General features: G+C 33.4%; 3 protein-coding genes and 1 non-coding gene across 5 annotated transcripts; 1 reads left to right on the top strand and 3 right to left on the bottom strand.

The window, feature by feature from the left end:
* Positions 1–1,535: 1,535 nt before the first annotated feature.
* TRNAP-AGG lies at positions 1,536–1,607 on the bottom strand. The gene has a single exon. It is a non-coding gene; the product is annotated as a tRNA-Pro (tRNA).
* Positions 1,608–2,506: 899 nt separating this feature from the next.
* Positions 2,507–5,608, top strand: LOC123895478 (splicing factor U2af small subunit B-like). Of its 2 annotated transcripts, XM_045945841.1 has the most exons (6): positions 2,507–3,116; positions 3,219–3,300; positions 3,833–3,959; positions 4,053–4,513; positions 4,629–4,637; positions 5,357–5,608. In XM_045945841.1, exons 1-4 carry the CDS (start codon positions 2,793–2,795, stop codon positions 4,495–4,497), a joined length of 978 nt encoding a protein of 325 aa, XP_045801797.1. In that variant the 5' UTR covers positions 2,507–2,792; the 3' UTR covers positions 4,498–4,513; positions 4,629–4,637; positions 5,357–5,608. The 2 variants fall into 2 exon arrangements, with proteins under 2 accessions (XP_045801797.1, XP_045801796.1); XM_045945840.1 differs by lacking the exon at positions 4,629–4,637.
* Positions 5,609–9,600: 3,992 nt separating this feature from the next.
* Positions 9,601–13,072, bottom strand: LOC123895479 (histone deacetylase HDT1-like). Its single transcript, XM_045945843.1, has 9 exons — positions 12,926–13,072; positions 12,666–12,739; positions 12,326–12,549; positions 11,860–11,882; positions 11,491–11,759; positions 11,242–11,319; positions 11,045–11,135; positions 9,958–10,075; positions 9,601–9,873 (listed from the first exon to the last, which is right to left on the bottom strand). The coding sequence occupies exons 1-9, from the start codon at positions 12,936–12,938 to the stop codon at positions 9,813–9,815; spliced, it is 951 nt and encodes a 316-aa protein (XP_045801799.1). The 5' UTR covers positions 12,939–13,072; the 3' UTR covers positions 9,601–9,812.
* Positions 13,073–15,823: 2,751 nt separating this feature from the next.
* Positions 15,824–17,208, bottom strand: LOC123895481 (uncharacterized protein At4g22758-like). Its single transcript, XM_045945844.1, has 2 exons — positions 16,580–17,208; positions 15,824–16,282 (listed from the first exon to the last, which is right to left on the bottom strand). Exons 1-2 carry the CDS (start codon positions 16,944–16,946, stop codon positions 16,050–16,052), a joined length of 600 nt encoding a protein of 199 aa, XP_045801800.1. The 5' UTR covers positions 16,947–17,208; the 3' UTR covers positions 15,824–16,049.
* Between the last annotated feature and the right edge of the window lie 5,016 nt (positions 17,209–22,224).

Below are 22,224 nucleotides of genomic sequence, written 5' to 3' on the forward strand. Positions count from 1 at the left end.
CAGGTAAAGTTTAACCTGCTGTGTGCCACTCTGCTTGTATTGCGGGTCACGCAAACAACAGAATCTCAAAGGCAAAATTTGAAGCCATTTGCGTGCCACTCAATCTTGCCTGTGCCACTTGTGGAACAATCTTCTCTTATTTTCATGCAATTTCCTCTTCTTTAAGGCCTTAAAACCATCCAATCATCCTCTTACATCCCTTGAATTATGTCACTTTTAGTGTGTAATAACGGAGTTATCATCGCTCACGTGTGATTCAGCTGGCTCAGTGACTACTGGCTAAACATAGCACATGGCACAACGGATGATGGTGCTACGGTAACAAGAGACACTCACAGGGTGCGATCAAGGCATGTCTATTGTATTTAGTAGGCATCACATTTTCGTAAATATAACATAATAGCCACATGAGCTTAATTAACGAAAATATTAACAAAATTAATACATTATTAATTTAAAGGTTAAATTGTAATTTTGGTCCCCATGTTTCCTAATTGTGCAATTTTGGTCCCCTTAGTTTCAAACAAGTGATTTTGGCCCCTCGTGTTTCGTAATTATGCGATTTTGGTCCCCTAGTTTCAAACGAGCGATTTTAGTCCCCCACATTTGCCCCTTTTGCATTTTTTGGTACTGTTAACTAATTGACCAAAAAACTGTTGACATGAAATTTTTTAGACACGTGTATAAATTATATTGGACAACCAATACATTGTTTTTATTGTTTACCTATACATTTTTTTTATTGTTTTTTTTATAAAAAAAAACCAAGAAAGGGTCAAGTGAGTTTTTTTAAAAATGTCATCATCTTTGAGTGCTTGCTCTAATCTCTCAATTGCAGAGAAGCTTCGACGAAAGCTCTTTGTGCTGCACTGATTGAGATGCTTAAAACATAAATTTTCTAATTGTTCCTTCCAATTAGATATTCCTAAGCGATTGGCCAAAGGTGTAAAAATCTTCAAAGTCTCCTTTGCAAACCTTTGCTTCTTGGCAACCAGCAATGCATCTAGCGTCATCATATTATGTAATCGATCTGCCAATTTAATGAGAACATCTCTTGCATTTGCCATGACAAAGAACATTGTATGCAGGCGGCTAGCTTCAACACACTCAGGTGACCCTTCCTTGTTTTTTTTATAAAAAAAATATAAAAAACATTTTTAGGTTGTCCAATATAATTAAGGCATGTGTCAAAAAAATCCATGTCAACGGTTTTTTTGTCAAAATAATCAACATGGATCAAGAAAGAAGGCCAAAAAAATAAGCTGCAACTACCGAGACAGATTCGGCACATTCTCACCGATCAGAATTAAGCAACAACTTATTCATAACAGAATTCTTTACATCTTGAAGAAAAGAGACCAAATGCAACATATCCAAGGCTCCTCGCAATGCAAAATGATCAGTGCCACATGTCGAAAACAGGTTGTGCCATTTTAGTCTGAACATGACCAATGACCATATGCATGTTCAGAAAACTTGCCAACCTTAGAGATAATTATAGTTTCCTTAAAAAGGATAAGATATTTAAGAAAAAAGGGGCATTCCGAGAATTGAACTCGGGACCTCTCGCACCCTAAGCGAGAATCATACCACTAGACCAAATGCCCTTTTTTGATTAGTTTTAAAAGGTGTTAAATTAATTCGCTTCGCTGTTACTACACATATACCAAACTTTGATCTTTTTTGTTATCTATCTGCATAAGTCAACAATGTATTTTGCTCTCCAAGAAATTGATGTTTTTCGTTAATTCATTAAAGACGATAATGTTGAAATGTGAGGATTGAATTGAAGTCTAATAGTATATTTTAGTGCCATAGCCCATAAGTAAAATATTTGTTCAAACAAAATATGTAATGATTTTAAATTTAATTGTGTTTGTCATTTTTTTAGTTTGTAGAGGAACTAACAAACACAACTTAAATCTCACATAGTCAATTGCTAAGTTTCGGGTTTAAATTCAAATGAAGATGTTCAAATTATCATAGTTGGTGGTATAGTTTTTTGCTATGTTTGAGTCTTGTATGATTGATTGTTTTTCTTTCTGTGATTATTTATAAATTTTGATAGTCTATCGTGACACATCTTGTACTGAGAAGACTGTTTTTTGTTAATATACCGTATCTCATTTTAGCTTTTTATAAAAATTAATATGTTCAATTTAATAATATCGACATTGTTAATTGAGATAGATTTTACGGATTGGTTTTGTGAAAATTATTGTGATGATAAAATAGTCAATCTACAAATAATTTTTTTGGGTGGAATAATTTGCCTATTTGGTAAGAATTAAACATAATAGACTAGGTTTACCTCTAGAAAGAAATTGACTTAACTTACTTCTAACAATACGAAATACAGTATAATCACACACATATTGACAAGAAATGAAAGAAAAAAAAGGCGACGATCTTGCTAAATAAATTACTAAAACAATTTTTAATACTACAAAAAGTAGTTTTGTAAGAAAAAGAAAAAACTTACGTAAAAGTTTATCTAAGGTGCTGGCTGTGAGGTTCGAACCCACACGAAAATATGTGCAGAAGATCTTAAGTCTCGCCCTTAACATCTCGGGCAAACCAGCTTCTTGATTTATCACATTAAAATTCAAGTTAATAGAATTTACAGTATTACCTTCAGAACATTCTAGAACTACTGAGAAACTTCGAATCGAAATCAAATCAAAATAATCCCAAATAACATTACAAAATCCACAAACCCTAACACACACAAAAAAATCCCTTTCTTCTCCAAACCAAATCAAATCAACAATCTCAAACTCATTCATTCATCAATGGCGGAACATTTAGCTTCAATTTTCGGCACAGAAAAAGACAGAGTCAATTGTCCATTTTACTTCAAGATCGGAGCATGTAGACATGGCGATCGATGTTCACGACTCCATACAAAGCCAAGTATAAGCCCTACCATTTTGCTATCAAATATGTATCAGCGTCCTGATATGATTACTCCTGGTGTTGATGTTCATGGTCAACCGATTGATCCGCGTAAGATTCAGGATCATTTTGAAGAATTTTATGAAGATTTGTTTGAAGAATTGTCTAAGTATGGTGATATTGAAAGTCTTAATGTTTGTGATAATCTCGCTGATCATATGGTATGATTGATTAATAATTAATTACTAAGTTTCTGCAATTTTGGTTTTGGATTTTGATTCTGTTATGATTTGAATTTGGATTTGATTTTTTTTTTGTTTCAGGTTGGTAATGTGTATGTTCAGTTTAGAGAGGAAGAACATGCTGGAAAAGCTGTTAAGAATCTTACTGGAAGATTTTATGCTGGTTTGTTATCTCGATTTTTTGTGATCTTATGGAATGTTGATAATTGATGAGTATTAGATGCTAAATGTTAGTTATTATGTGTGTTTTTTGGTTAATGAATGTGATTATGTATACATTTTTTCAAATGTTGATAATTGATGATAATCAAATGCAAACTGTTAGTGTGTATGTGTTTTTTCAGCTAGTTAGCATAATAGAGTATATAATTTTATAGGGATTTAGTTTATATAAGTCAACAACTGTTGTTGATATTAATTGTCGATGAGAAAAACTGTTGATATTGCAAGTTTGCAACACATTTGTAATTTGTTGTGTACTAATGCATGTTTTGAACATGTTATCTACTTGCGATTTTGTCATCGAAGATTGAGATTACTTAATTTATTTGTGAATTTGATTTTTCGGAGTCAAATCCTTTTGATAGATGGTTATAGGATTGAATTTGTGGATTGTCCAATTCTGTTTCATTATCTGTTTGGTTGCAATTTTTTGTGAAGTTTGAATATCTGACTGTTCGCTCACTTGTTTGCAGGTAGGCCAATTATTGTTGATTTCTCTCCAGTGACAGACTTTCGCGAGGCTACGTGCAGGCAGTATGAGGAGAATACTTGCAACCGTGGTGGTTATTGCAACTTCATGCACTTGAAAAGGATTAGCAGGTAATATTTTCGATATTGGTTTATAAGCCTTTTGTGGTTTGGGTGTTTTTGAGCTAAACGTGTTGGTTACTGTTTAATATGTACTGTGTCCAGGGAATTGAGGCGCCAGTTGTTTGGAAAGCGCCATGAGAGGCACAGCAGGAGCCGGAGCAGGAGTCCTTACAGGCATCGGAGTTATGAGGAGCGGTCTCATCGCAGTCGTAGCAGTAAGTATGATGACAGGGACAGAGATAGAGAATATCATCGTGACAGTGATAGCAGGAGGCGCAGGACTTCAAGTCCTGGAAGGAGGAGGGGAAGGAGTCCCAGTCGCAGTCAAAGTCCTGTTGGAAGGAGGAATCGCAGTCCAGTCAGGGATGGTAGTGAGGAGAGACGTGCGAGAATTGAGCAGTGGAACAGAGAGAGGGAAGAGAAAGAACCAGCAAGTAAGGTTAATACTGAGGAAACCAATAATGGCAATAACGGGGGGCACTCTCAAAATGCTAGCACATTTCACGAGAATCAGCAGCAACATCAATCTGCTCAGGAGGGATATTGATCTGTCTATGTTACTGGTTTGTATCCACTCTCTCCTATTTGTTGTTCTATAGATATAGGCAAACAGTTTAAATTCTAGCACAGACCACCCACAGAACAAGTATAGCTCACCACCCATTTTCCGCTGTGCAGGTGGTGCAGGTACACTGTTCCATGATGTGGAATATCCCCCCTCCCCCCTTGGGATTTTTCCTTTTTTTATGCATGATGTATGATTGTATGTGCATGCCTGTATCATTTTATGCAACATTCACAAATTGCATCCCTAGTTTTAACCATATTTTCTGCATAGATCTCAACAAGGCTAGTTTCATTGCATTCTTTAGTAGGCTATCCGCAGTGATCAAATATATTAGAAGTACTGCACAGCTGAGCTCTTTCTTGGTTCCAATGCATATGTGTGATTCATCTGGAAATAGTGTTCTTAATCCCTTCGTGCTGTCCCTAAGTTTTTTAGTTATCCTCGATTTACATAACATGTTACTTCTTTCAAAATTGCTGTTCTTTATTGACCTTTTTCCAGAAAAAATAGCAGTGTCCCCTTTTTCAATTAGCTAATTATTAACACTCAATAGAATGTGTGCTTGCTTGTTATGTGGTTTATTTGCATTTGCTGGACATATGCATTATTTTTTTACAGTCAGGGACCCTGATCACCATCACACGTGAAGACTAGTGAACGACCAATTTCAACAGTTCTTATAGTGGTTTTTGTTGTCTATGGGCTCTGTTTTAACCCTTTTGAAATTGAAAAAGCACTATTATCTTACATGTTTATGAGTTTTGCAGGTTCAGGTATCCCTGCTTCTAAGAATCGAGCTCTTGACTTAATTGCAGTTTACCGTGAAATTTGTGTACAGGTTCAGCCTATGCTTTGGGAGGATGTTTTAATGGATCTTTCATCATGTATTAATTTGTCGATCTTGGCGAGCTGAGCATCTTGGCGAGGACAAAGATGACTTTAATTTTATTTTTCTCCTGCATGTTAGAATCCTTTCTTATTGTGTAAGCTTTAGATGCCTATCGGAGACTGACTATTGAACTTGGTATTTTTATATTTCTCTTGTAAAATTGTTACTGAGGCGAGGTGGTAGATTTGAACGTTAACAGTGCATGTTTTTTCCATTCAATTAAATGCTGATGTAGTATTTTCCTTGTTGGGCGACTATATTTCGAAACATGTTATGCATCAGTGATTGCTTGAACCCTTTTAATTTAGGAGACGTTTCACTAGATATCATGCTTAGGAGGCTGTTTAAATAACTTCCACCTTAGGGAATTAGATGTTCCAAATATTTTTAATTTGGAAGCGTAGACAAATATTTATTAATAATTACTTTGCTTTCCCAAGACTGTCACACACGTACATGCTGTTACTTGATGACGAAAATTGGAAAGGTATCGTCACGACAACAAAATTAGCCTAGTAAACTAGTCCTTATTCTGTCTCGTGAGCTTAACAAAAAATAAAGTTGTCCTGAAAAGTTGTCAATCAAAGTTGTTCCAATAACATTACTCTAATGGCAATAACGAAGGGCACTCGCAAAATGCTAGCAAATTTCATCAGAATCAGCAGCATCATGTTATGCAATGGGACAAATTGTATGTGTATGATCGGATGGAGTTGAGATCAGCTCCATTAATGTATCCTCCTTTTCCTCCGTTAGTTGCCTAGATCTGTGACATGTGGCAATAAAACAAATCAACGGTTCAGGTTAAAAAAAAAAAAAAAAAAAAAAAGAGAGAAACACCTAAACTCCGTCCCTCTTCCTCTTCTTCCCTTACACAGTTCCACTGATCAGATTCCTTGGTAATCATTCACCGCCGTCATCTCCTTGCAACTAGCATTTGATATCAACTCTGTCTGTCTGAACACCATTCTCCGCCATCACCTCTCTTTGTTAGTACCACCGCTCGCTGTCACCCTCTATCCATTTCGCCGTCGTCGCCGTAATTTTCACCGTTTTAGTTTAACGGTAAACCCACCATCATGAGTGAAACTCTTTATTCCTCTATATTGGCTTTGCTTATTGAGTTGACTTTGATATTACCAGTGTCGACAACATCCGTTGAAAGAGCTTTTTTCGCAATGAAGATTATTAAGACTAAATTGCGCAACAAGATCAACGATGTGTGGTTTAATGACTTGATGATATGTTACACCGAGCGGGAGATATTCAAGTCACTTGATGATGTTGATATTATAAGAACCTTCACCGCAAAGAGGTCTCGGAGAGGGAATTTGTCTCCTAGTTTTATGTAGTGGCTATTGGTATGTTATATTTCATCCCTCTTATTTGACTATGTTTTGATGGTTTTTTCTAGTTTGTGTAGCCTCTTATTTTGTTAAGCCTTAATTATGTTGGAAACATGACTATACTCTTGCTTGTTGTTTCTTGTTCAAAAATTCTTTTCAAAATTAAATATTGAAAAATAGGGTTTAAATATTTCTATATTCGAAATTTGGGTTGATAAAATTATCTCCAAAAATTTGTCCAGACTCTCTAACATTCCTGGAGTCGCTACTGGCACTGATATAAAAAAATGTCAAAGTAGCAGTATTTGAGATGGAATTCGGGATTACACCTGATAAATTATTTTCTCCAATTGGAAAATATTGGAGATTAAGGAGAGTGTGAAAGAGATGACATATTATAAAGGCATTTTTTTCAATTTGGTGACAATAACTTGGTGGGAAATATTCCACAAGAAATATGCTTCCTGAAACAGTTGAAGACTATAGAAGTTCATGTCAACAAATTGTCGGGTATATTTCTTTCTTTGTCTTTATAATATGTCATCTCAATTGGGTGGAAGAGAGCCACTAAATTGATTGGATGCAATTGAGATGGCAGTAAGAGATGACATATTATAAATACAAGAAAGAAATGTGTCAGATAACCGATTATCCCAAAAACTTAAGTTTTTATGATCGGTCACATTAATGGTTTTATATTATTTCTAACACGTCCTCTCATGCAAGAGGCTCTGATACCATGTTAAATAACCGATTATCCCAACAGCTTAAGTTTTTAGGATCAGCCACATCAATGGTTTTATATTATTGTACCCGACAATTTGTTGACATGAACTGCTATAGTCTTCAACTGTTTCAGGAAGCATTTGGCTAGGTATTATACCAATCAGTTTGTTTCCACCTAAGAGCATGGTTTTGAGTTCATAGCATTTTGTCGGAATAAGAAATATCTCTCTCTCTCCCCCTCCCTCCCTCCCTCGCTCTCTAATATATAATTATGACTATTTGGAAGTTTTAATAAACACTGAGCTACATGATTTTAAATTATGGATGAGGTGGTTGCGATTGTCGTCATTGTTGTTACTAATACTATGACGAGCATTACAACTATTGGTGTGTGAAATAATTTTAGCACCACTTTACCAATACACTATTTATCCATCAAAGTAGAGTCTCGGTTTGCTCTGTAAATATTGATTGGGAAGTTGCTAGAAATAGGGATGGTAATGGGCAGAGTATGGGTATGGTACTATAGTACCCATCCTCATACCTGCAGTTTTTACCCAAAATGCGGGTTTTTACCCTATCCGTTATGGGTATTTTTTGCGGGTGTCCATAGGTATGGGTCAAATTGTCATCCCTAGCTAGAAATACACCGTTGAAGAATATTTAACGTAAGATTTTTCACTATAACTAAATTAGATTGGGATCTGGGGTTCAAAAATTTTAATTTTTTGTCGGTAGATTGTTAATGAACATGGCCAAAATAGTTTTATGGAGTTTCTGACGTGGGATGTTTGCCGTTGCGGAGGTGGCCTAGAGGCCACACACCAGATGTGGGACATTATTACCCACAAAAATGAGTTTTGGTTTGTTGCACAGTCAGAATGTGAACTCAATTTACACTTTAACTAGTGAACCTTAAAAAAAAATTGGCTACCATCCAATACTATGTTTTGATTGTCCACTTGAGTGGTTGTGTCGACTAATCACACACACAAGTATAATTTTAAAAGGTTCGGTACTTGGGTAGCAAACTCAATTCACTACTTAGGTACCTAACTATTTTTTTTACCCGTTTTTACTATATATATACACTCGCTACTTATCTACAAGGAAATAAAATTGAAATTTTAGAGGACGCTTTAGAAGATCAGGGAGCGAAAAGAATTTTTTTAATTATTTATCTCTCCAAATCTCGTTACTATTCTAAACTACAAAATCAATTCCATCATTGAACAAACATAATTTGCTCATAGATAAAAAATACTTGTTAGAAATGTTTCGGCTGAACCAAAATTTTCTCTCTAATTCTTTCGTTAGTAATTAACTTTCATAAACAAATCAATAAAAAGTTATAGTTAATTTTGGTTGATGTTACATAACATGATAAGTGGCGCCATATGGTAAAATTTATAATTATCCATGGTGTTATAGACAAAAAAAAAATATTTGAAGGAAAACAATAGTCCTTTGTATCGAATATATTATATATCACACAATCATGTTCCGAATTTAAACATCCATTTAATCAAAGAGTAAACAAATTAAAAATTCCAAAGAAACTCAAATCAATCACAGATAAATAGTAGTATTTGTTTTTCATTTTTACATGGCAAAATGACTTCAACACACAAGGAATTGGATCTGGTGCAGTCATTTTTCCATGCAGTCGTTTTATAGCCGTCCGATCGTAATCGGACGGCTTAAACAAATGCAATCAATAAATAAGTTTTTAAATCATAACCGTATGATCTTTATCAGACGGCTGTAGATGGCCTAAATGCATGACTGCACCAAAAAGGTGACTGCACGGAATCCGGGTCCCAACACACAATCCTAAACACGAATTTCAATTTTAAAAGTTCGATTAAACAAAGTTAAGATGTATTTACCCCATAAAATTGCAACAAATTTCTAAAAACCAGTCTAGTATTCCAAACATGCTTAGTGGTATAGCAACTCAAGTAACTCTTCTAAATAAATTGTCGATAGATTCAAAATAATAAAAACAAGTTCAAAAATAAAAATATGCGCTTAAATAGAAAGTTGTATCTAAGGATGAAAAATAACTTCATTCCATACAAAAATAATAACTCAATAGATTAAACTAAAAATCAAGACCAATAACCAGTAGAAAATCTTAAATAAATTTAGGCAATAATCAAATGTATCCAGCAAAGTAAAACCACTTCCAAAACATGTCATCGCCACAAAACTTCTTCAGGTTTACCAGATCAAAAAACAAGGATAAATACACCTAACATCCTTAGGATACTCGACGAAATACATACGATAAACAATCATGCATTAGTTTAAACCTAAAATATCAAGCAAAATTACTGAGCACCATGCTTGGCTTTGCTGTGTTGTTGCAGCCCAGTTTCAGAGTTGAATGTCCTAATAATAAATAAAAAAATCAATCAATCACAAACAAAGAATGAGTAACAAATATATGTCATGTGTTTTGGTTAAAAATCTTACTTGCTGCAGCTACCACAGGATAGTTGTCCTCCAGATTTGGGGCTTTTGGCATCTGTGGTTGGGGTCTTTCCTCCCTTCTTAGGGTGAGGAGTTGCTGTATGTACAGCTTTCTTACCATCTGACACAATTTAAGCACAGATTATTTATGTAAAGTAGAAAGATATATGAAAAATGAATGATGCAAACAAACTTCAACTTAAGCATTGACAATATATTCAAACATAACAGAATGCTAAGGGTATATCCGTGATCAGATAATAAAACAATAATGCAAGAGAATGTGAAAACAAATCTAAATTCAACTTAAGCATCGAAATGCAATATTCAGACAAAACAGCATGCTAAGTTCATATCCATGATCAGTTAATAAAACCATAATGCAAGAGAGAATGTGAAAACAAATCAATCTTCGACTTAAGCATTGAAATGCAATATTCTAACAAAACAGCATGCTAGGTGTATATCCATGATCAGATAATAAAACAATAATGCACAAGAATGTGAAAACTGAAAACAAATCTAAATTCAACTTAAGCATTGACATGCAATATTCAAACAAAACAGCATGCTAAGTTCATCTCCATGATCAGTTAATAAACCAATAATGCAAGAGAATGTGAAATAAATCTAACTTCAACTTAAGCATTGACATGCAATATCCAAACAAAACAGCATGCTAAGGAATCAAGCACTGAATCAAGAAACAAAGGAAAGAGCATACTATTATTATTTAGGTAAAGTAGAAAGATATGTGAAAAATGAATGATGCAAACAAACTTCAACTTAAGCATTGACATGTAATGTCCATACAAAACAGCATACTAAAGGTATATCCATGACCAGTTAACAAAACTAATGAAAGAGAATGTCAAAATAAATCTAACTTCAAATTTTCATGCAATATTCAAACAAAACAGCATACTAAAGAATATAGGCGGGTGGTCGTTTGACAAAACATTAATATAAGACAATGTGAAAATAAATCAAGTAGTGAATCAAGAAACAAAGAAACATATACTTGTCCAACTAGACAAAAATTGTAAACAGATATTAAGATGTTCATTACAATGTTACAACTTAGACTCACCAGTCTTTTCAGGAGTGGCATTTTTTGATTTCTTGGGAGGAACTGGAGTTTTAGAAGCAGATTCATTGGCCCTCTTCTTTCCCTGCTCCACCTTGAAAACCAAAAAAAAATAAAAGATGAACAAATTTTCTCAACTCACTATCATAAAGATAATAAGTATTATAACAACAAATGAAAGAGAAACAATGTGTAGGTACCTTTTTCACAGGAGTCTCTTCCTCATCCTCTTCGTCGCTGTCATCCTCATCTACTTCATCACTGTCAGCATCCTCCATCTACAAATATAATCATCAAAACAATTAAAAAATCATGAGATTGGCAAGCATTAATCAAGACATTTTGTAACAAAATAAAATCAAAACATTTAAAGACATTTAACAGACGACTTATACACGAGACTTATACATGAGTAACATGCAAAACTAAACGAAACATTGACCAAATACCTCATCATCATCAGAGCTTCCAATTTCATCATCTTCATCAGTGTCATCGTCATCTTCAGAATCTTCTTTAGGATCAACAACCTTAACTTGTTTAGTTGGTTTCGCAGGTGCAGGTTTCTTAGGTTCAGGTTTAGCAGTTGCAGGTTTAGCAGGTGCAGCATTCTTGGCAGGATGAGTACTCTTGACATCAGCTTTTTTAGGTTCAGCAACCTTCTTGTCCTCTGCTTTTGTCTCTGCAATAGCCAATGGGATCTCTTCCTCATCACTATCTGTTCAGAACAAAGACAATTCAACAATGTCTTAGCATCCAACAAAATTAAAATCCAATCTAACATAATAACAATTTTATGAGAAAGTTTGAAGCCTCACCAGCAAAATCATCTTCCTCGCTAGTGCAGGCAGAAACACATCAATGGTTAAGGACAAAAATCGATGGTGATACAATATGACTGCTATTACAACATTAACTATGCATTTAGACAACACTTAAACAGTTAAATACCAACATAATATTCTATACAATAAAATTTTAAAAAAAAAAAACAATAACTAAGATGATGTCAATGAAGACATTAAACTATTATATAGATGATGATATCAAGATAAAATTTGAGCTACTACAACGTTAACTTCACATTTAGACAACGCTCAAACACTTAGAATACCAACATAATACTCTATTCTCTAAACTTCTAATAAAAACATGATTTCAATGAAAATCTAAGGTAGAATCATACAGTAAAACTTAAGAGGTTAAACAACATGACAATTGAGATATAAAAATATTAAACCATAAAAATTTCAAGCAAAAATATAAATAAATGATCAAGGATATTCTTCATCATTTTCAGGGTAAAGGGCTCTGTATCCACAGAAATGGACACTAGTAGTTTTGGAATTATGAGAAAGCTCAAACTCCTTGTCCAAAACCAATTCAAGAGATATCTGAGGGATTTTGTCCTTAAGAAGGGTTCCCAAAACTAGCTTCTGTTCACCAACTTTGACAGAAAGAACCACAGATTCATTTGCTTTGTCTTTCTTAGATTCACCTAATGCAGCCTAAACAATAACCAATAAGAAATTCAGTAAAACAACAACAACACAATCATAATCATAATCATAATAAATCATAAATCATAAAATAGAATAAAACAACAACAAACCCTAACCCTAACCTGTGATAGATGAATGCAAGCATCATATTCCAATGGGTCAATCTTAAGGGTTTCTCCAACCTTAACTTCAGCACCTAAAACACAAAATCAACTATTTAAGCATAATCTTCAAAGTTGAAATTTCATATAAACACATATCAATACATAACAAAAACTCAAAAATCAAAAGCGATTATAACAGGAAAAAGTTCGAATCAAAACAACAAGAATAAACAGATCAATGGTGATACTAAGAGGTGAAAGGAGAAGAGAAGGTTTACCCCAAAACTCCATTGTAAACAGAGAGAGTATGCGCGGTAGCTAGGGTTTTGGATGGTGAGAGTTCAGCGAAATGGGAGAGAGGAAATGGAAATGAAGGGTTTTGGGGATTATATATAGCGGTTGAAGAGGAATGTTATTGCAAACTAGGGTTTTGGAAACGTTTCTACAGAAATTTCTATGGGCTTTGAGTTTGGGCTTTTTGCTAATAAAATTCTACCCACTTCTTTTAATTTGCACATTTGTGGGGGGTGTTGGGAATATATGAGGATAAATTTGTAAAAATAATATTAGGTCGTATAAGCACTTTTTTTCTGGTTGATTGCGTTTGGCCCGACTTTTTTTCAACCTATAAGTTAATTTTAGCTTAAAGTTAAAAAATATAACTTTAAAAATAAAGTAAAAGCTGTTTGGAATCTTTAAAATATTTTTGACATAAAAGCTACTTTTAAAACAATTATTTGACGTTAATAAAATATTTCTTTTTTTTTTAAATAATTGATAAAATATTTCTAGAAAAACTATTTTGTGTATTTTAAGTTTCTTCCCGATTATTAATTGTTAAAGTGTGTATATATTTAAGTGAAATATTTTTAAGTATGTCAAAGAAAGGGGTTCTGGTAATTTAGAATTCGGCTGTGAGGTAAATAAAGTCTTGTTCAAATACAGAATTTCACATTTAGTGTACTTTGTCTTTATAGTATATTTAGTAAAAAAAATTATAGTTTGTAATTTAGATATCCAAAAATCAGTTCAAAGTAAACCACAATAAATTTGAACGGGTCATATTTTTGGTGGACTAGTCCATACATAGCAAAAAAACTTTGGATTTAAATGGGCCCCGCAAGTGGGCGGTGGGATTGGTCCCCTTGGATTGGTCGGTCCTAGGACCGGATACCAAGTTTTCAAAAAAAAAATTGTTGTTGTTAAGAAGGCTCACATAGGTTGCGAGATGGTCTGAATATGTGTTTATAAAGTAGAGGCAATCATCACCTTACAAGCTGGTCTTGTAAGGTTGAGTTAGGCGAACTCTCAATTCTAAGATGGTATCAGAGTCTCATCTATGATTCGTTGGACCGTCAACTATTATGTTTCAGATCGGACAATCCATTATTTATATCCGCGCCCCAAACCCAACAATGCTGAACAAGAGGGAGTGTGTTAAGAAGTTTCAAGTCGGTTGCTTGAATGCATTCCAACTAAAAAACTCAAGTGATTCACCATAATCCATTTTTTTTATTGTGTATATTTTGTCAACTCTAGTCCCACTGAGTACATGTCTATCTCTAGTTGTTGTGATTAACTCTAATCCAATATTAATTAATTGCGAGATAACCTGAACATGTGTTTATAAAGTATAAACAATTTATACTTTACAAACCAGTTTTGTAAGGTTGAATTAGATTCAACTCTCAATTTTAAGAGTTGCAAAACTGATGAAGAGTCATTGTTATTTAGAATGAGCACAATATAGACATCACATTTTCTCTTATTTTGAATAACTAATATTGGCTTCAACACTTGCCCAGCTGCACTTGGAATTTCTGTTGTTACCCATTTACAAAGGTAATAGAGGTTGCTTAAGTAAATGAAGACTTTCAATATGTAAGAATAAACAAATTAAAGGTTAACTTAGTTGGTAGAGATATCACATTATATATACAAGGGTTATAATTCGAACCCGAGACACTCATTTATTTACAAGGTAAAATTTTAGCAATTATACTACTTGCATTTGGCACAATTTAAATTTAAAGTAAAATACATGTTCAAATAAGCTATGCAAAAAAAATGGTATATTAATATCAATTTGTGTTGATCGGCTGAAAAAAAAAAAGTTATTCAATACAGAGATACAGGGTGAGAACTCTCACCCAAGATTTAGAGCTATAGTTACTAGCAGCTCTAACAAATGCATAAGCTGCAAAATTCTTAACATATGAGTACAATCTAATAAGATAATCTGCTTAATAGCTGCAATACTTAAATTCGAAACACACATCCATATATCATCCATCTTAATTGTATTAAACCTGTTAACAGCAACAGAAAATTGGTCCCTGTGCACGCCTACATATCACTAAAAATAGCATGCCTTTTTCTTAAAATACTCTTACGTAGCCAATGACAAAGCAAGCTCCATTTCTAATTACCTTCATCATCCACAACTTGACATCATACAACTCGGTTGGAACATTAACATTCTGTTCAGAGACGCGCAATCCAGCATCCCATCCACGCATTATGCTAAGCAACCACATCGCGTCCAACACCAATTTCTCAATATCAATAATCATACAACTTCAATTTCAAACGAACAATTTTCTTCCACAAATTAGAGTTTGTAGCTTGAGTAACAACATCTCCACATAAAATCGCTACAATTGTATTTTCCTCAAAGAACTTCGCACCAAAAATCACTTGCACCAACAAACAACTTCCAACCCAACACAAGAATACAAACAAGCTTGATCATAGCATTGAGCTTCCGATTATGGCATCGAGCTTCCTCAAACCAAGATATAACATGTAAATGTATTTTCATCCCAATTGTTTTTGTCCCATGTTGATCTAACATATAAATTTAAATGATTTTCTCTTATTTTTTATCTTGAAAACTCCTCTACCAATTTTTTTTTTTAGATTATTCCACTATACATCCCCTCATGCCACTCATTCCCAAATAAAAAATGGCCTAATTGTGCCACTCATAACTTTCGTCGTTATTTCGAAAATATCAACACGCATAACTAAATTTAAAAACAAGAGTTGTCGTTACATGATTAGAATAATAGCATAGTTTGTTAAATGAAGAATTCCTTGCCATAGAGGAAAACCAAAAAGATAAATTTGTAACCAAAACATAAAAAACATTAAAAAAGACAGAAAACTACACCAAATTTAACAGCTTTAAGATTTTCACATCAATATCATCAAGTATATGTGTTAAAAACCACATATATCCAAATTTTTACAATTTTCTCAAACCTTATCCCTATACTTGCCAACCTAGTATTTTACAAAGTAACGGCAATTCATTCTTCAACCAACCAAAAATTAAAATAACTTATTTTCTTAATTAAATATTAAACAAATATAACTAACCATACCATAACCAACAATCAATTACATCATGAAATGCATAAGTTTGAACCAACCAAAACCACCCCCACCACCACCGGCATATTGCCGCGCTTTTTCAACCTCTTTACCACACGACGCTGGAAATGGCTGCGGTGTCATTACACAACCTTCTTTAGTAATTCCAGGAATACCCTCCGCTGCATGCGGAGTGTTCTTTGGACACAGAAAGAAGTTTCTAGATCCAAGCTTCACTACTTTCTCCTCCCTGTTCAAACCTTCACATAACAAAAATAATAAAAATTAATCAAAACCAAATAAAATCAATCAAAATAAAGTTTATTAAAATCAAATTAACTTTCAATTTATGAAACACGGACACCCGACGACACCCAACATCAGACACTTAGATTATAATATTATTTTCTCATATTATTATCGGTGTGGAGACCATAAAGTATAGATGATCATTTTTTTCAAAATTATTATCGGTATCGGTGTATCTGTCTCTATCGTATGTGGTGTCCGTCCTTCGTAGATTATGATTTATCATAATAGAGATTATGGATACTCACTTTCTAGGCTAAATTGTGAATAGTGAAGATCAAAATCGGAAGCAACATTTGAAGGCAAAATTGGACGGCGACCTTCACTAATATATTGCCTAACCGCCGCTTCCACCAGATCACCGACGGTTGATTCCGGCTTCATCAACATCTGAACAGGACCAAGGCTACCAAGAACCGTCACCTTCAAAAGCAACTTCGGCGGCTGTCTAGGTAAACCTTCCGATACCGGAACAGAGTTATTCCGATAAGATAAAAGATCGGGAACGGTTTTCGGACGACGAATTGTAGCGGTTGACATAACGTTGTTACCGTGAAAAGACGATGATCTTCGATCTAACCTTTCTTTCCGTTGATGATTTTTAGGAGTTGGCATCGAAAAAAGGGAAATATGTATATATACAGGGGTGAAATTGGAATTTAAGGAAGTTTTTGGTTATCTTAGACGGCGGTAGCGAACATATCGGAGATAAGGAAAGCCGAGAGCTGTGGTGGAGCTTCGGCGGAGTTGTTTACGCCGATCAAGAGCTATCATAACCAGAAGGGTATAACCGTAAATATAACCAAAGTAGCGAAGAATGAAGGGTTTGAATTTGAAGATGGAATATGATTCGTTTGTGGGAATTTATATGAATAATAAAATGGGATTTTTAGTTTTTTGTTTTTTTTTTTTAAGAATGAGGATGGGAAAATAGGTTAACCGGTTATAGCCGGTAAAGGGAGGGTTTTGCGGGGAAATTTGGGATTGGGAGGTTGTGAGAGATTAGGTTACCAGATTCTGGTCGACACGTGTGAGGTCATCAATGACTTGGTTTGGGATAGATAGGGTGAAATGATCTGAGATCCTCTCTATTTTCTATCATTTCCATTTCTTTCATTACCAATGTTTTTAAATGTTTTTGGGTGTATAAAAAGTATTTGGACCCACTTAATATCACATTTTTGCATTTATATTCCCAAAACTATATAATAATTGAGGAAATGGAAAGAATGAGAAATGGAGAGGATCCTGACTCGGGTGGAAATGTGTTTGTTTGATTGGGACATGTGTAGAAATAAATGAGGAGGAAATTCTGAAATTTTTGTGCTTAATAAACACATTTTAATTAGGATTTAGGATTTGTAAAAAAAATAAATAAATAAATTTAGGATGCTTCCTTTGGACAAGTTTTGGTTTCTCTCCTTGGTCCTTATCATCTCAACCGTTTATTTACGTTTTTTTCTCTCTTCAAAACAATTTCTTTTAATTAATTTAATTTTTGTAAACTATCAGCCATTAAATGAAGAAAAAGAGGAATGATTTAACATCAGGCAGTAGGATCCAATTCTGAAATTTCATATGAGTTATGACTGGGAAGACCAATAAATTAGCTTATAGCACATTACTTAGATAACAATTTTTAAAAAATTAACTCACTTTGGTTGGTTTGGTGGTATTGGCTTGGGACCTACTAGTGTGCTCCTCCTTAAGGTCTCAGGTTCAATTCTCTCTGATGCCAATTTGGATAGAATAATTTTGCTTCTTCAAAAAAAAATACAATTTTTTAAAAAAGAGCTTATAGCTTATTATTTTTTCTTCCAATTTTACCTCTATCGTCTTATTTGAAAAAAAAGATATATATTAATTAAATATATATTTTTTATGTCATTTCATACATATAAGCTAGTTCAACCGCTAATTTTACCAAACATTACATACTCAACCGGTTAGGTTATTATCATCTGCTATAAACTAACTATTTGTTATAAGTTAGTTTATCAATTATCCGCTATTTTTTACCAACTAGAGTGATGGTTGCAATTTTTGTGTAGTACTAGTATTACTATTATATGTAGTATACTCTTTTTATTGAATTGGATGTGGATTTGGATGTAATTATATGTCCTGTTTTTTAGATAAACATATTATAATAACTATTAGAAATTCCATACATGAGAAGTCAAGTTTCGAATTCCAGTCAAAGTTTACTATATGTCCTTTTTTTGCTTTATAATAATTATTATAGCATTTGTTTCATATGACGGCTTAACTCAACTTACTCAACTCCAACAAATTTCAATATCATTATATTTGAAGTCTTCATTCAAATTCGAATTTAGAGTATTGTAGTTGTATGTGAGTTTTTTTTTTTTAAGAAATTAAAATGAGATATATTACCACAACAGCCTCCCAAGCACAAGACGTGTCAAGATAGGCTATAAAAGTTTACAAAAATTCATAGAAAAAGAATAAAAAACAATCATACAAAGCCCAAACAAATCATAGGACTAAACCACCAGCTATGTTGTATGTGAGTTTTTGTGATAATTATCATTTTGTTTACGAGCAAAACAAAAAAAAATTTGTTGCATTTGAAAGAAAATTATGGTGGTGGTGAAGGGAGGTTGTACTTGTACACACTCCGACGCTAAAGTTATATTATGCGAGAAGGTTTTTGAGAGAATGAAAAAAGGTATTGTGCCTTATGCACGATAATGATATATATAGTCCCCCGTGTGAAGTCAATGCATACATGTGAGATGGATACAACGTCCTCGCCTTATTAATGGTTGTTAGAATATCGACTGAAAAATCATAATTGACACTAACATGGATTAGAGGCGGGAAAAGGCTAGGCCGAGCGAGGCTTTGCCAAGCCTGAGTCTGGCCTGTCAGAAAATCAAAGGCCTGAGTCTGGCCTGTGGCCTATCATAAGCTTATTTTCTAGGCATGAGCCTGACATTTTAAAAGTCTGATATAGTCTGTTAGCCTGTTTAAAAATCTATTTCACATGAACATATTTAAATAACTAATTATATTTATTTTTAAATATACTTATGAACTAATAAACCAATATTTTAATATTTAACATGATATTTTAGAGAATTTGACTATATGTATCATCATATTTAAATTTTGGTCTATAATAATACATTTATATATGTGAGAAATTAATGTACATTAATAAACTTAAATTACTGAAAAAGTTAATAGATCTATAATTTAATCAAAGTACAAATTTGAATGTATAAATAATAATAGTAGTAAAAATGTTATTCATATTAACTTAAATAGGTCAGCCTAGTATGCCTAAAAGATTTTTTTAATGGCTTGTAGCTGAGCTTTTTTAGCTAAATAGACTTATGAAAAAAGCTTTGGTATGCTCTATTTAAAGAAATAGATTGACCTAGTCTGAACCAATGTAGGTTAGGCCATAAACCCCGTAGGCCGGCCTGACCTATTCCCAACCCTAACATGGATACACACTTTTTATACAATTTTTTTTAACTCACCCCGTAGATCGGCATGACCTATTCCCAACCGTAACATGAATACACACTTTTTATACAATTTTTTTAAACTCCTTAAACAAGTATTTAAGAACATTTATCAGCATTTTATTCTTGTATTATATATTTCTACCCAAATTAGGTCGGCAAATAGGGACATATGATTTGGTGTGGAAGAGCTTCGTCTAAGTAAAATAATACATGAATATATAGTATGATAGAGCTGTTAAATTTGGTCCACTCAATTTTGTCTAATTATTTCTTTACTTTTCCTCTATGACAAGGAATTCTCCATTAACAAACGGAAAAGATATTAGGAATCACCTAATGACAACATGTGTTTTATAAACTTTTAAAGTTATGTATGTATTTATTTTTGTGTGGCACAACATCGAGTAGTACCAAGTTTTGTATCTTCCGGTGTAGGCCACAACTACACCAAAATGGGTATACGCAAGTTAAACGAGTGATGGTGGCGATGCTACACAGAAACAGAGCCTTCCAGTGCAAATCCAAAACAGCATGTGACTGGAAAAGGACAAGTCAACTGATGTTTGATCATATGATTAATTTCATCCGGTATACATGTTTGTATGCTCATTTTTTTGGTGTTGGTATTTGATACTTGGGGTTTTGGTGAAAATTAGGCAGTGAACATTAGGTAGCAAATGTGATTTTACCTGATTAGAGCCAGCGGTGATTCTTTGCAGTACTGTTGCTCCAAAGGAGAATGGGTGTTGTATCTTCCGATACTCCGACACTAAAGTAAAAATTTGCATGAAGTGAAGATTTTAGAGAGTTATATTAACGTGAGGACGAATATGACATCCTCTCTATTAATAGATGTCGGAATAACAACTGAAAAGCCATAAATATTAATCATTCCGATGTTGGCTGTCACATAAGGCCTATTTCCATGAACGTTGGGCAGGAGGAGGCAATCTTAGGCCTTCGTCCAATTTGGGCCGAGTTCGGCACAAACATGTTTGGTTTTGTTGTGGGTAAATTTAATATTTAATGAATTGATTATGTAAAACTGATTCTAACTAAATAACTTTTTGAAAAATTTGTGAAATTGATCTATTCAATAACAACTTTTCATTTAATGATTGAATTGACGAAATTAAACGCTTATGGTGTGTAATAGTGGAGTAACTCAATAAAAAGTTACCCGTGATCAATAAATTGCTAACAAGCGTTCCAAGGACTAAACATGACAACAGAGTGGTGAAGAGATGGATTTTGCAATCTCCAAACTAAATCCATAAAGTTTAAGTATCCATATATTCGTCCAATTTTCAACCGAATGAAATATAGAACCCTAAGATCATGTTAACATATCTCAAAGGCACATGTTAATGGTTTAAATACGATAATATTCTCTTAAACATTTGCATTTAAATTATAAAAAAATTAAATTAAATGCACAAATTTGAAAGAAAATGTTTAATTAATTGCACAAATACGATAACATATCTCAATAAAATACTTCCTTCGTGTTTAATTATAAACACTATTTGAAAGAAAAAATTTGAGTCAACTATAATATTTTTCACAAAAAACTATTTAGTAATTATAATATGTAAAAAATATGCATTAATTACCCAAGAGCATATGCTCTCATATCCACTTTACCCCAAGTGCTAGTTTTAAATTTAATTTTTTTTAAAGGGTCATTCTAACCAGTGCCCCCGGGGCACTAGTTAAGGTTACTAAAAGAAGTAACTTTTGCATTGAAAAGAGCATTTTTTATACTTATAAAAAGTAGATTACACAATTTTCAATACATTCATACCTTATTTAGCTCCTTAACCAGTGCCCCAGGGGCACTAGTTAGCATTTTCCTTTTTTAAAAAGCTAATTTAGTCCACTCAAATTGGCACAAGAGAGAATCGAATCTCAGACCTCAAGAGGATCACACTCACAGGTCTCAAACCAATATCAATACATCAACCAAGTGGGTTATTAGTTTTAAATTTAATTACAATTACATTTTTAATTTTCTTTTAAAAAAATGAACAGTTGAGATGTTCACTGAATTGCATCAAGTAAAAAGTATACTGGAGGAAATTCATTCTTAATTACACAATTAATTTTCTTAATATGTTTAAAAAAATATCAATAAGTGCTTATATAGAGAGGGAGAATTTTATTTTATTTTTTTACTTAAATCATTAGCACATGCATGTTAGCATTTGATGTAAATAACTAGATAGATATGCATGCCAATAAAATTTTCATATGTGTGAATTGAATTGAGCAAGTTGGATAGGTAATGTGTATAGAGTAGATAAGCTTGCATGTGGTTGAAAATGGGCATTTGCCAATAGTTTCCCCAAGTTCCCAAATTTTATAATTGCATTGCGCCAATAATTTCCTAAGTT

Source organism: Trifolium pratense, linkage group LG7 (genome assembly GCF_020283565.1).
Source record: "Trifolium pratense cultivar HEN17-A07 linkage group LG7, ARS_RC_1.1, whole genome shotgun sequence".
NCBI classification, from domain to species: domain Eukaryota; kingdom Viridiplantae; phylum Streptophyta; class Magnoliopsida; order Fabales; family Fabaceae; genus Trifolium; species Trifolium pratense.